The sequence below is a fragment of the Perca fluviatilis genome, chromosome 13, assembly GCF_010015445.1.
Source record: "Perca fluviatilis chromosome 13, GENO_Pfluv_1.0, whole genome shotgun sequence".
NCBI lineage: Eukaryota > Metazoa > Chordata > Actinopteri > Perciformes > Percidae > Perca > Perca fluviatilis.
Genome location: NC_053124.1, coordinates 18,824,344 through 18,836,597, shown reverse-complemented (window position 1 = coordinate 18,836,597; position 12,254 = coordinate 18,824,344). Strand labels below are relative to the sequence as shown.

The window sequence follows — 12,254 nt, the reverse complement described above, 5'->3', positions numbered from 1 at the left end:
GGATAGCAGGAAGGGATGGATGGATGGAGGGAGGAAGGGATGGATGAAAGGTGGATTAGAAAGGGATGAATGGGGACATCCTGCTGTAATCTCTTTACCTTTTCTCCCGCTATTGGATCAGTTTCCTCTTTTCCCTCCCTGCGTCTCTCCAGCCCTCCTCTCATTCTCCTTCAGTCAGGCCAATCACTCAAATTTTTCTTATGTAAGCCTCACTTACCTACCATGGCACCGTACTAATGAGTATTCTATAGCTTACCACTCTTGTGAACATAGTGTACCCTGACACACACAGTGTACGCTTGCATGCACACACACACACACACACACACACACACACACACACACACACACACACACACACACACACACACACACACACACACACACACACACACACCTCTTCTGGGCAGACAGAGGGCTAAATCAGAGACTTGTGTTACCACTGAGCCCAAAGCGCAAAGGCAGCACTTAAAATATGTAATGTCATTGCAAATTGTTCCCATGCTGATTTCTCAGTATTTACCTGATCCTTGGGACTCTGAAGTGTTTGTGTGCGTGTCAAGCCTTTCTCATGCATGCTTGATTGTCTCCTCATTTACTGCAACTCATGAGATGTGGCTCCGCATTGACATATTGGCAAACTTTGGGTATAATCTGTAATTTCAGATGTATCGGTTATTTGTATTTATTAAATATGTGATGTTACAAATGTTTCTCATGTACTAATTTCCTGACACCCTTAATAGTGATAAAAAACTGTAATTCTGTTTTGCCACCTGAGCACTATTTATCAAAAGAAGAGAGCTTTAAAGTTATTACTTGCTACTGAAGTTGTCATTTTTTGCAATGTAAGGTGATAGCGTTTTATTTATCCACTCTCCTGCCTTGTGGATTCACTGCCAGACCCTTCGTCATTACACCATCAGTGAAGCAGATCTGTTTTTATTACCTTTTTATTAGCCTCATCTTTGCAGCATACCAAAAGAAAGATGACAACTGATAATGCCTAGAGAAATGTACATAAACAAAATTTTGTCAAATTACGAGAGATTACCTGTAACCAGAAATGTATTTTCAGTGATTGTCGAGCCCCCCCCCCCCCAGCATATTTCCCATGTTAGTTAATAATAGGTAACGCAATCATCCCAGGAAAACCTGAAGCCCGTCTAAAGAGGCTCTGGTTGACTGTCTAGACAGGATGTGGTAAGCACAAAGCTTTATTAGCTCATCTGTCTCTGTCCCTATTCTTTTGCACAGTTGCTTGTGTTTTCCCTCTCACTCTTTTTAAGCAGTCATAGGCTCCTATTCATCTAAAGGCTGTTTTATCCTTCTGTGTCAACTCCACGCCCTAGCGACGCCGTCGCTCCTACAGCGTCGTGACCCATTCGGAGTTCTGCGACGGGATTGAACGAATTTCTTTCGTTGCGGTGCATTTCACCGCTAGAACGCTAGGGGGGTGATATTTTGTTACTTTTCCTGCTTTTTTTTCATTTCCGACAATGGCGAGCGAAAGAGAGACAGTTTGTTATGTTAGCAAGCAAACCTTAGCACAACTGCCCACAAAGTACTGCTTGCTGGCGAAGTGCTAATTTCAAAACGTTACTGACCTATAGACACTTCACAAACTGATAACCCCGTCATTGTAACCAAAATATGTCTGAGTTTATTTGCAAAGTTTATGTCTGTGAACTAGCATGTTTCTACTCTCCACAGTAGGCTGCTTTAAACACAGACTATCAACATGCTGGACGAATTGACCAATCACAGTCCTTCGCGGCGACGCGGAGGGGTCTGCGGGGGTACGCCGTTGATTTGACGCAGAAGCATAAAACAGCCTTAAGGCCGGAGCAATAAAACTATCCAGGGCTTAGCTTACCAAGAGGCTTTTATGGAGAGCTCTGTCTCTCCTCCGCTTACTTTTTCGAACACCATGAAAGTGGAACTACAGCATAAATGCCATGCACTTGACTTAGTTTTAATTAAATAATGAAAATAATTTTCAGATATTTAGGTGTGTGTGTGTGTGTGTGTGTGTGTGTGTGTGTGTGTGTGTGTGTGTGTGTGTGTGTGTGTGTGTGTGTGTGTGTGTGTGTGTGTGTGTGTGTGTGTGTGTGTGTGTGTGTGTGTGTGTGTGTGTGTGTGTGTGTGTGTGTGTGTGTGTGTGTGTGTGTGGGGTGTGTGTGTGGGGGGGGGGGTGGGGGGGTGGGTGTGTGTGTGGGGGGGGGTGTGTGAAATGCCAAAATGGATGTGGTGGCATGTTTGTGGTTAAAGTTACCTAACTCTGATTGCGTTATGTGTATTTCCTTCCCCTCTCCATCACTTATCTTCTTTTCACACACTATATATTTGCTGGTCTTGCAACCAAGCAGACTTCCCTGCTTCCAGCGTACCTCTGCACACCCCCCCCCTCACTTTCTGGCTTTGTCCTCATCCAAACCCTACTTCTCTGTCAGTATGCCATGCACTCTCCATCCCTAGTGGTCACAACAGAAGCAATGTTTTGTTATGGTGTGTGTGCAGACTGCGAAGGTAAATGTTTCATTAGGACAGACTTGAAGTGAAGCGAGGGTATAAGTATGTATTTTGTGTCTTTACGTGTGTGTGTGTGTATGTGGAAGGGTTTGCATTTGTATGTCTACATGTTGAGTCCCTCGAGTCAGGCAACAACAAGAGGCCAACCTAATGGACACAATGTGAATGTGTGGAACAAAAGAGGATTGTGCTTTACCTCAGTTGTGTTTGGACAAGGTCCAACGCCAAGGGCCAGGGTAATGGCTGGGCTCCTCCAAAACAACTTTTCTCTATCAAACACTTTTTGCTGTATCTTATTAAAGTTTTCATCAAGTCCCAAAAGTCTTATAAAAATTCCACAGGAGTTAGCCGGAGTCTGATGTGAAAAGAGTTTAATGTGCTCAAAAATGTTTGACACAGCTTAAACCCGAGTAGAGATCCGGATTATATATATATATATATATATATATATATATATATATATATATATATATATATATATATATAAAATATATATATATATATATATATATATATATATATATATATATATATATCTCTCTCTATCTCCCTCGTGGGCCCCACTCAAGGGGAAACTCTCCTCCTATTTTTAATATTCTTCCAATCAATTATGTTTTTTATGACCTGTTGCAAAGGTATCCAATTTATCTCACTGGATGCCGGTTAATTCTTAGTACTGCCCATTTTAACTGTTTTTCTGCAACGTCTGCAGTTTTTGCTCACTCTGAACTGATCCTATGAATATACTTGCATGACTGCAATTTGACCCTCAGTCACACACACACACACACACACACACACACACACACACACACACACACACACACACACACACACACACACACACGTAAAACACTGTCAGCCTCCTCTCATGGCCTTCTGCAGGCCTCCTCACGCATTCACATAGACACGACTTCAGTCTCTTCAGCTGGCATGGCCTCTCATGTACACACACACACACCTGCGGCCATGGCTTCAGTGCTCCTCTGCCACTCTGCTTTTCGCCTCTACGTGAGTGACGTTGATATTCTGCTATCAGTGCTGAGCACTTCAGAAGGAGATATAAACAGAGAGGGAAGGCTTCCACCTTCTCATAGACTTTCAGAGTTATATAGCTTTTTATGTAGAGTTACACAGATTATAGTGCAAAACCGCTCAGTTTATTTTGTAATATAGTACCATTTTACCAGATTTTCTCACTTTTCTCATCCTTTGTCTCTCTAGTTGTTTGTCACACTCTTCCTCTGTAACTGGCCTTGACTGGGTTATGATTTTCAGTGGTTTATTCACTGCATAGTGCCGGTTTTTGATTTCTTTCTGACCTTTTTCCTTCTCTATATCCTTTTCTGTCTCTGTCATGTCCATTCTTATTCAGTGTCACTTTTTCTCCCTTTTATTTACTACTGTATACCAATATAACCTTCATCTAAACTGGGTGGCAACCAGAAAAACTCAGCTTCTTTTCTTATCAGTTAGTTTTTCTCTTTTTCTTTCTCTCTTCCATTCTTTAGTTGTATCTGAATTGCTTCCGCCTTCTCGCCCTATCACTTTTTTTCTCCTTATTTTGTAAGTAAATCACAGGCTTGTGTGAAGTGACACCGGTCTTCATTGTGTTGTTGTGCCTCTTGAATTGTCACATTGTTTGTTCTGTATTACCTGGGGAAAACATCCTCTATGCACCTAGCTTTTAAGTGAATGTTGAAATAAGGCAGCACTGTAATACCTTCTGTTCAGTAAAATGAGTAAGTAAACCTTTCACCGTTCAGTTGTTTGTTCAGTTTTCTCCTACCCCACATCCATATGCAGCGCTTTGCCAATGTGCGTGCAATCATCTTGCAATTTCTCACATATTGAGCTTACACCCATGTCACAGCAGGAAATTGACACGTTTTGACACCACGCTGTTCTCTGATTGAAGTGTAATCGGTGCTGTGCACCAAATGCATTGTGGGTGTTCTCCAGACATGATCCTATCTTCCCTTACTTCACAATCCGGTCCACGGCAAATTGACAAATAATACCAGGATGTCACATTGCTTTTATCACTACCCCTCAACATTTATGGCATAGCTCTCTGCACACACACAGCAGCGTGTGTGTGTGTGTGTGTGTGTGTGTGTGTGTGTGTGTGTGTGTGTGTGTGTGTGTGTGTGTGTGTGTGTGTGTGTGTGTGTGTGTGTGTGTGTGTGTGTGTGTGTGTGTGTGTGTGTGTGTGTGTGTGTGTGTGTGTGTGTGTGTGTGTGTGTGTGTGTGTGTGTGTGTGTGTGTGTGTGTTCACACCCAGGTGTGTGTGTTGCGAGGGAGGCGGTGTGACATGTAAGTCCATCGCTTTCTCTCAGACACCCACTTCTTTAATATTCTCCTCCTTCCCTCACCGCCACTGACACACACTGTCAAATAGAGAAAAGAGTCAAGCAGAGAGAAAAATGAGAGAGGCACCTCAAAGGCTTTGTGCACCACAGAGAAAAGTAAGCATATCTTCGAGGGGAAAGAGAAAAGCGAGACAATATAATGGTAGAAAAGTGAAAATGAAGTAGAAAGAAATACAGAAAAATGGCAAGATGAGTAAACTTGAGTTGTTCTGTGACAACTTAATTATATTTGGCTCAGTGCGGTATCTGTGACTACACACATGTAGTTTTTTAGTGTAATTTATTAATGTAAAATACACACATTCACATGCATACACACCCACATACTCACTGGATGACCATGTCATCCGTTGAGTGTGTGGGTGTCAGCATATCTAAGTGATCACTGTAGCCTGAACAACTGTGCAAATATATACACACACACACACACACACACACACACACACACACACACACACACACACACACACACACACACACACACACACACACACACACACACACACACACACACACACACACACACACACACACACACAGGTGATCAATTCTTCACTACAGGATAATTGTTTCAGCAATCCACTCTACAGTGAGACAATAGCCATCGAGCCACAGTGATAAAAACAATGCGTGAGGTTGTGTGTTTGTGCATGAATGTAAAACTGCAAATGTGATTTTAGTCAGCTGCAGTCTTCTTTGTCTTTGCTGAGATTTATAGTGATGAATGATATCCGCACCACATACCTGGTACAACATTTGGGGTATAATCTGCTCTACCTACACTGGGCTAATATAGTGGTAACTTCTATGTGTGCATGTTTTTCATGTTTTTTCCTGATTGTATTTGAAATCAATGTGATTTATCTTACATGTAAGTTCTGTAGTGCTCATTTCCATGTAAACATAAAATCTGATAAAATGTATTCACTTTCCTATTATCTCAAGCAGTCATGGCAGTCTCCTTGCAGTGGTGGCCGACTGCAGTGTTTAACTGTAATAAAATAATACATATTATATATACTGAAACTCTCTCTCGCTCCCCCTCTCTCAGACCTCGGCTCCAGGCCCAGAGGAAGTTTGCCCAGTCGCAGCCCAACTCGCCCAGCACTACGCCCGTCAAGGTGGCCGACCCAGGCAGCCTGAACAGCACCCTAGCCACTGTGCCCTCCACATCCCTGTCATCGCTCTCCTCTTCGTCCCTGTCCTTGTCCATTCAGGACCTGTCCAGACGCAAGCCCAAGACGGAGGACTTCCTCACCTTCCTTTGCCTCAGAGGTAAGACGCACCAGAACGGAGCAGATGGAGACATAATTACAACCAGCGGTAGACACGGAGGGATATTGTTGAACAAGAAAGCTGCAGATATTTCTTACTCTAATATTAGAGGTTTTCATTCGGGTCCAAGACACGGATCTCTGCTAGAAAGCCAAACTACACATTACACACACTACACTGAGGCTGGACAACAGGTTGCTTCTGTCTGGCTGTTTTTGGGCCTACACTATGTTAGCTTCTAATACCAAGCTTATGAACACACCCAGCATTTCTAAGACCTGTTGTACAGTATATGTAGCCACGTGCGGATATTGTCAGACTGAGATGGATATATATGAAGATGTAAAGGGAAACCCGAACTGTGGTTAAACACTTTGCTCTGCTCCTTATTTTAGGCACACGTGCACTAAAAGATGCATACATAAGCAATTTAACAGCACATGTAGTACGTTTTGTTAGTTCAGGTTTTGATCACCCACTCACACATAACCACACACATACTACAAATAACTGTGTACTTGCCCAAGGCTAAGATTATCTTGCATTTCATCAGCTAACACATCTCCCCCTCCTACCTTTCAACAACTATCTGTCTCTTTAACACCCTGCCTATCACCCTCTACCACAGCAGCTGTTCGTGCATATAGTACTGTCACCCCCACACACACACACACACACTATGCAGGTTCATCAACACTATGTAGCACCTTTAATATTAAATGAACTGTAAAAACCATGGAGTAATTAGGTGTGTGTGTGTGTGTGTGTGTGTGTGTGTGTGTGTTGGGATTCTCTTAACTGGAAAAACTATTTGGGTTAAATGAATGCAGGCACTACCACACTCACACACCCATATAAACTGCCTGTGTATAATCCTGTTCTGTCTTCCTCTGGAGTTAATGAAGGAATCATGTTACTTATGAAAAATGCTCTGCTGGTCAGCAAACAAAGAAGGCTAGTCTGCTGCTAGGACACTGCAAAAAGTTTCTGTTCTGCAGCTCTAAAGTTCTGCTTTCAGTTTCTTTAAAGGTTTCTAGACCAAAGACCCATGTTTTAAGACCCAAACCCACAAGTCCTCTGTAAAATCTGTACTGAGCTTGCAGAAAACTTGGTAAAAAGAGAGAGAAATTAAACTTTAAAATAACATCCACAAAATGACTGAAAAACGGCTCTTCAAAATAAGATCACCAAGGGTCACTATGGAGGAAGTATTACAGATGTTCCATGGTAAAACACACATCTGTTGAACAATAACATTCATAGTGGTCTTAAATCACCCTTTTTTATAAAACATGAAAGGAGAGGGAGTGACAATAATAATAATAATAATAATAATAATAATAATAATAATAATAATAATAATAATAATAATAATAATAATAATAATAATAAAAAAACGTTTTTAGGACTATTTTCTCAAATGACCTTGGTTGTGACCTCTCTTTGCTATCTTCATTTTATCATTTGTTAAATATCCTATTCCACTTTTTTTTTTAAACCTGTCCTCACAGCCAGAATTAACTAATTTGGAAGACAAAACCCCTCACTTCAGATTCATTTGCTGTTATCGTCATTAACCTCTGCCCATCTAACAAAGTAGGCTAAAGACTCAAGAAAGGCAAATTTAGATTCAAGTCTGTTGGGACCTGATGGCTATAGGTCCTACATTGCTATTCTGACGAGAATTATGGAATGTCATTTTAACCTTACAGGGCTCATTCAATAACGTATAATTGGAGGTTGCTAAAACTGACTAAAGCCTTTGGTGAGAGGGGCCTTTGATTAGCATATATAGGCCAGGATGTTACATAGGCTAATGATATAATGTCTCATATACTTTGAAGCTGAGATTATTCTGGGTTTTGGGTGCTAAACTAACTCCACCCTTACATGTGGAGTAGTAGACTAATGAGGTGTAGGTGGCTGGTCCTGACTCAGTTTTGCTGCTTTCTCTCTTTATAATTAAGGTTAGGAATGGTGCCTTGCAAGCTGATTGAGTGTGTGTGTGTGTGTGTGTGTGTGTGTGTGTGTGTGTGTGTGTGTGTGTGTGTGTGTTCGCGTGTGTGTGTGTGTGTGTGTGTGTGTTCGCGTGTGTGTGTGTTCGCGTGTGTGTGTGTTGTGTACTCTTGTGTACTGCGCTACTAATGCTAATTTTAGAGCTAGGCTGCTAAGCTAACGATTGGATGGTTTTCCACTGGGCTTTTTCCACTCTGCCGCTCCCTGCTTTACTGCTGTATTTATAGACCCAGTTTAGCTCTGTGTGTGTGTGTGTGTGTGTGTGTGTGTGTGTGTGTGTGTGTGTGTGTGTGTGTGTGTGTGTGTGTGTGTGTGTGTGTGTGTGTGTGTGTGTGTGTGTGTGTGTGTGTGTGTGTGTGTGTGTGTGTGTGTGTGTGTGTGTGTGTGTGTGTGTGTGTGTGTGTGTGTGTGTGTGTGTGTGTGTGTGTGTGTGTGTGTGTGTGTCTACTATCCATGCTGTGAGGATGACATTTTCCAGTGCGGGCTTCTTCTGCTCATTTTTCCCCTTGGCCTCTCATATGACCCATACGCAGGGACCCTTACCAAGAGAAGGACATGGGAGAATGTCAGCTGAGCCCTTGAGGTTGTGTGTGTGTGTGTGTGTGTGTGTGTGTGTGTGTGTTCAAGCGTGTGCATGAGTGCAAATCCACGCTCACCACTGATGTTGCCTGTTCTGCTTATCTACTGTGGGCCCCCTCGTGTGTGTGTGTGTGTGTGCGTCCAGGGTATATGACAAGACACAGCCTACCGTGTTAGCCTGGTTAATCTTTTCAAAGGGATTCAACTCTTTGATATCGTCTGAAACCCCAAATCCCTTTTTAGATTCTGATACATGTCTCTCTGGTGATCTGACCACCACACACATTAGGTTGCTTCATGCCTGCTACCAAAATGCCTCTGACAGGATCTCTAGCTATATTATGGAAATCTCCAATCCATTATCTCCCTAATTCTTTCTTTTCAATTTTATTTTGACAAATTTTCTTAAGTTATAACGGGACATTTAGCAGTATTTCTACCCTAAAGCCCTATCACTGGTGATTTCTGGGATACGTCCCAGGTCAAACGTTCACAACGTGTAAACATACACCCCCACACACACACACACACACTCACACACATACACACATACACACAACACACACACACACACACACACACACACACACACACACACACAAACCCACTGCTGTGTTTGCTTTTCTTATCTGGTAAACATTACGTATCCACCTCAAAGGCTTTTATCCATCACTCGTTCAGACAGCTACATAAAGGCAGTTAAAACATGAAGAATTTGAAGCTGTAAAAAGAAACCAATGTTGTGAAGTTGAACTCTTGTCTCACTCCGCATTGTGAATTCACGACTAGGTTTTCCATCATTCTGCATGTTACTCCTTTTGTATCCAATTGGGAGTTTGTAATTGACGACGTCTTATTCTTTTGGGATTTTTTTTTTTTTCCCTGCCACACAAATGAACTGACTGGCTGCTGGTGGTGTTGTTGTTGTTGCTGTATCCGAGGAAATAATTCTGATGCAACGTGGGAGTAACGGACACAGAAGTGAAAAACAAGATTTCTGTCTACTGTATGGAAGGATGCACACCATGTTTGCTCACCACCCACACTGTCTAGGGCCTATATTCTGTATTTATCTCACTTCTCATCTCTTTCTCCTGCACACACACACACACACACACACACACACACACACACACACACACACACACACACACACACACACACACACACACACACACACACACACACACACACACACACACACACACACACACACCCCCTTGCACACAAGCTGAGTGCTCACTCCTTGCCTGTGCTCTCAGAATGGTGTTTATGTGTGGTCCAGGCCTGTAGTTGCACTGTTTATATCCATGGAGAAAGCCATTTGGGTAGTAGCCAGACAGTCTGCCTCTGGCTCTGTCTGCCTCTGGTAACCTACAGGGTGTAGTGCTGTTGTTGGCAGGGTGGGGGCAGCACTCAGAGGAGCAGAATGTATAGATTCAGATCTTAGTGCTCAATGTTGGCCTGCTCCAGGTTTTCCAAGTCATGAAGGGTTTCATTCCAAATTGAGATACCAATAAATAGCACTATCTTTCATGATTGTTGTCATGGGTGTTAACTGCACAACTTAAAAGTGGTACTAGTTTCTCTCTGACCGTTTACTTTAACATATTCAACAACAAATTTCAGACATTGTTTGTTTTTTTGCATTTTGGAATGAAGTCATTTACTGAAGTTTGTTCTCATGGAAGCACAAAAACATCACACATGCACACACTCCCACACAAGCAGTTTTCACATTGACATCGATGAGATAAGAATAGATTAGGGAGTAAATGAATAACGGCCTGCACACACTCTTCTGGAAATGGGTCTCTTGCATAAGTGTGTGTGTGTGTGTGTTTACCTCTTTGCCCTCTGAGTCTTCCTCAATGTCTGCGAACCCCAGCATGGTGCGTCTCTCTCAGGTTCAGTGAGTTGAGTTTCTCTGCTCTGCTTACATAACCTCCCATCCCTGACCCAGTGAACCAAAGACCTCGGATTCCCAGTGCGTGATTACACATTTGAGGCAAATGTGGACTTATCACTAATTGCTTTTGAAGAAATGACTGGCAATCCTGGGAACTGGGCTTGGGACCTCTATCTTTGTAGCTAGATTGTTTTATTTTGTTTTTATGGTGTTTTTATTGTCTGACAGTCTCGCTTAACTAGAAACACATTTTCACTCCTGGAAATATGATTTCAAGTCCGACAGCTACTCATGTGTCTCCCATTGTTGCTGTGACAGCTGAATTTCCTTCAGGGATAAGGTACTTTTCTTTCTCTTTAATGCATGATTGCTATTTGATTAAAGCCTGGAAACTGTATGAGGAGGAGTTGTGACTTTGCTGTCACTCATGAAGCTGTGCAGAAGACGCCAACTGATTCTGCATTCTCCTCCAACTGCAGAGCCACTGTTTGTGGGGTTAATTGTTTTGCTGACGTCTAGGAATGTCAATTGGAGATGTAATCCCTAATCCTCTCTCTCTCTCTCTCTCTCTCTCTCTCTCTCTCGCTCTCTCGCTCTCTCGCTCTCTCGCTCTCTCGCTCTCTCTCTCTCTCTCTCTCTCTCTCTCTCTCTCTCTCTCTCTCTCTCTCTCTCTCTCTCTCTCTCCCTCTCCCTCCCCCCCCTGAATTTCTCCCTGAGTGATGACGTTTTGGCAGAGCTCAGCTATAGGAGATAACTTTTGCTCTCCATGCCAGGGAACCTAAATGGGTCTCCTTTTCTGACCTTCCCCTAAAAACAGCTCTCACACGTCCTGTGCACACATGCGGCACTTTGTTCTAAAGCCGGCACGTCCACATGTCCCCATGGTAGCTAAACCCTCCTGATTGACTATTTAAATTGTCCTCATTGTTTCAGTTCCAGTTAAGGGGACAAAAGAAGGGTAGCCAGAGAATGGAAGGTTTGTAATTATGCCCCCCCACACACCCAAGAGCCCCGTTAAAAATGACAATCCTAATAGATTCTTTCAGACCTAATTATGATTTGTCTGCAGTCAGAATGAGGTGGATGAAAAGATGGTATAATTGGGGGATTGGGCTGGAGCCCTGTTTGAGGTCTTGAAGAAGGACTGGGTTATGTTTTTCTTTCACCACGTATGTGTGTGTGCACATTCATGTGTGTGTTTTCTAGGAGCTGATGGATTCAGGGTCTCTGGTACTGCAGCCACTCCTGTAGTCGGGATCCCAGTGGTCTGTATTGGACCGCTAGATCAGTTTGGCAGGCTGGCTCTGTGTATCTTTTCCCTTCTGCCTCTCTAAGATCTTGAATCTTGAATATATTAGATGATACAGTTGTGCTGTTGTGACATCTGTTTCTGTCTTGTCCTTATCTTTACCATTCTGCTTCCTTCTGCATCTTTAAAAAAACATTTATTTGGTCTCTTATTTTCTTTTTCCCATTCACTGTCTGCTTCATCTCTCTTCCTCTTTTTAGTTTCTACTCCATATGAACGCTTACCATAGCTCTGTGAACCTTGTATTGAATGCATTTATTCC

The 12,254-nt window shown here is 42.7% G+C and overlaps 1 protein-coding gene across 2 annotated transcripts in view; it reads left to right on the top strand.

Annotated features, from left to right (window-relative positions):
- jarid2b (jumonji, AT rich interactive domain 2b) overlaps positions 1 to 12,254 on the top strand; it is a 117,645-nt gene that overhangs the window by 81,608 nt on the left and 23,783 nt on the right. For both annotated transcript variants that reach the window (XM_039820635.1, XM_039820636.1), the window contains exon 4: positions 5,956 to 6,179. In XM_039820635.1, the coding sequence (XP_039676569.1) occupies positions 5,956 to 6,179 (224 nt within the window). The remainder of the gene's footprint in view (positions 1 to 5,955; positions 6,180 to 12,254) is intronic.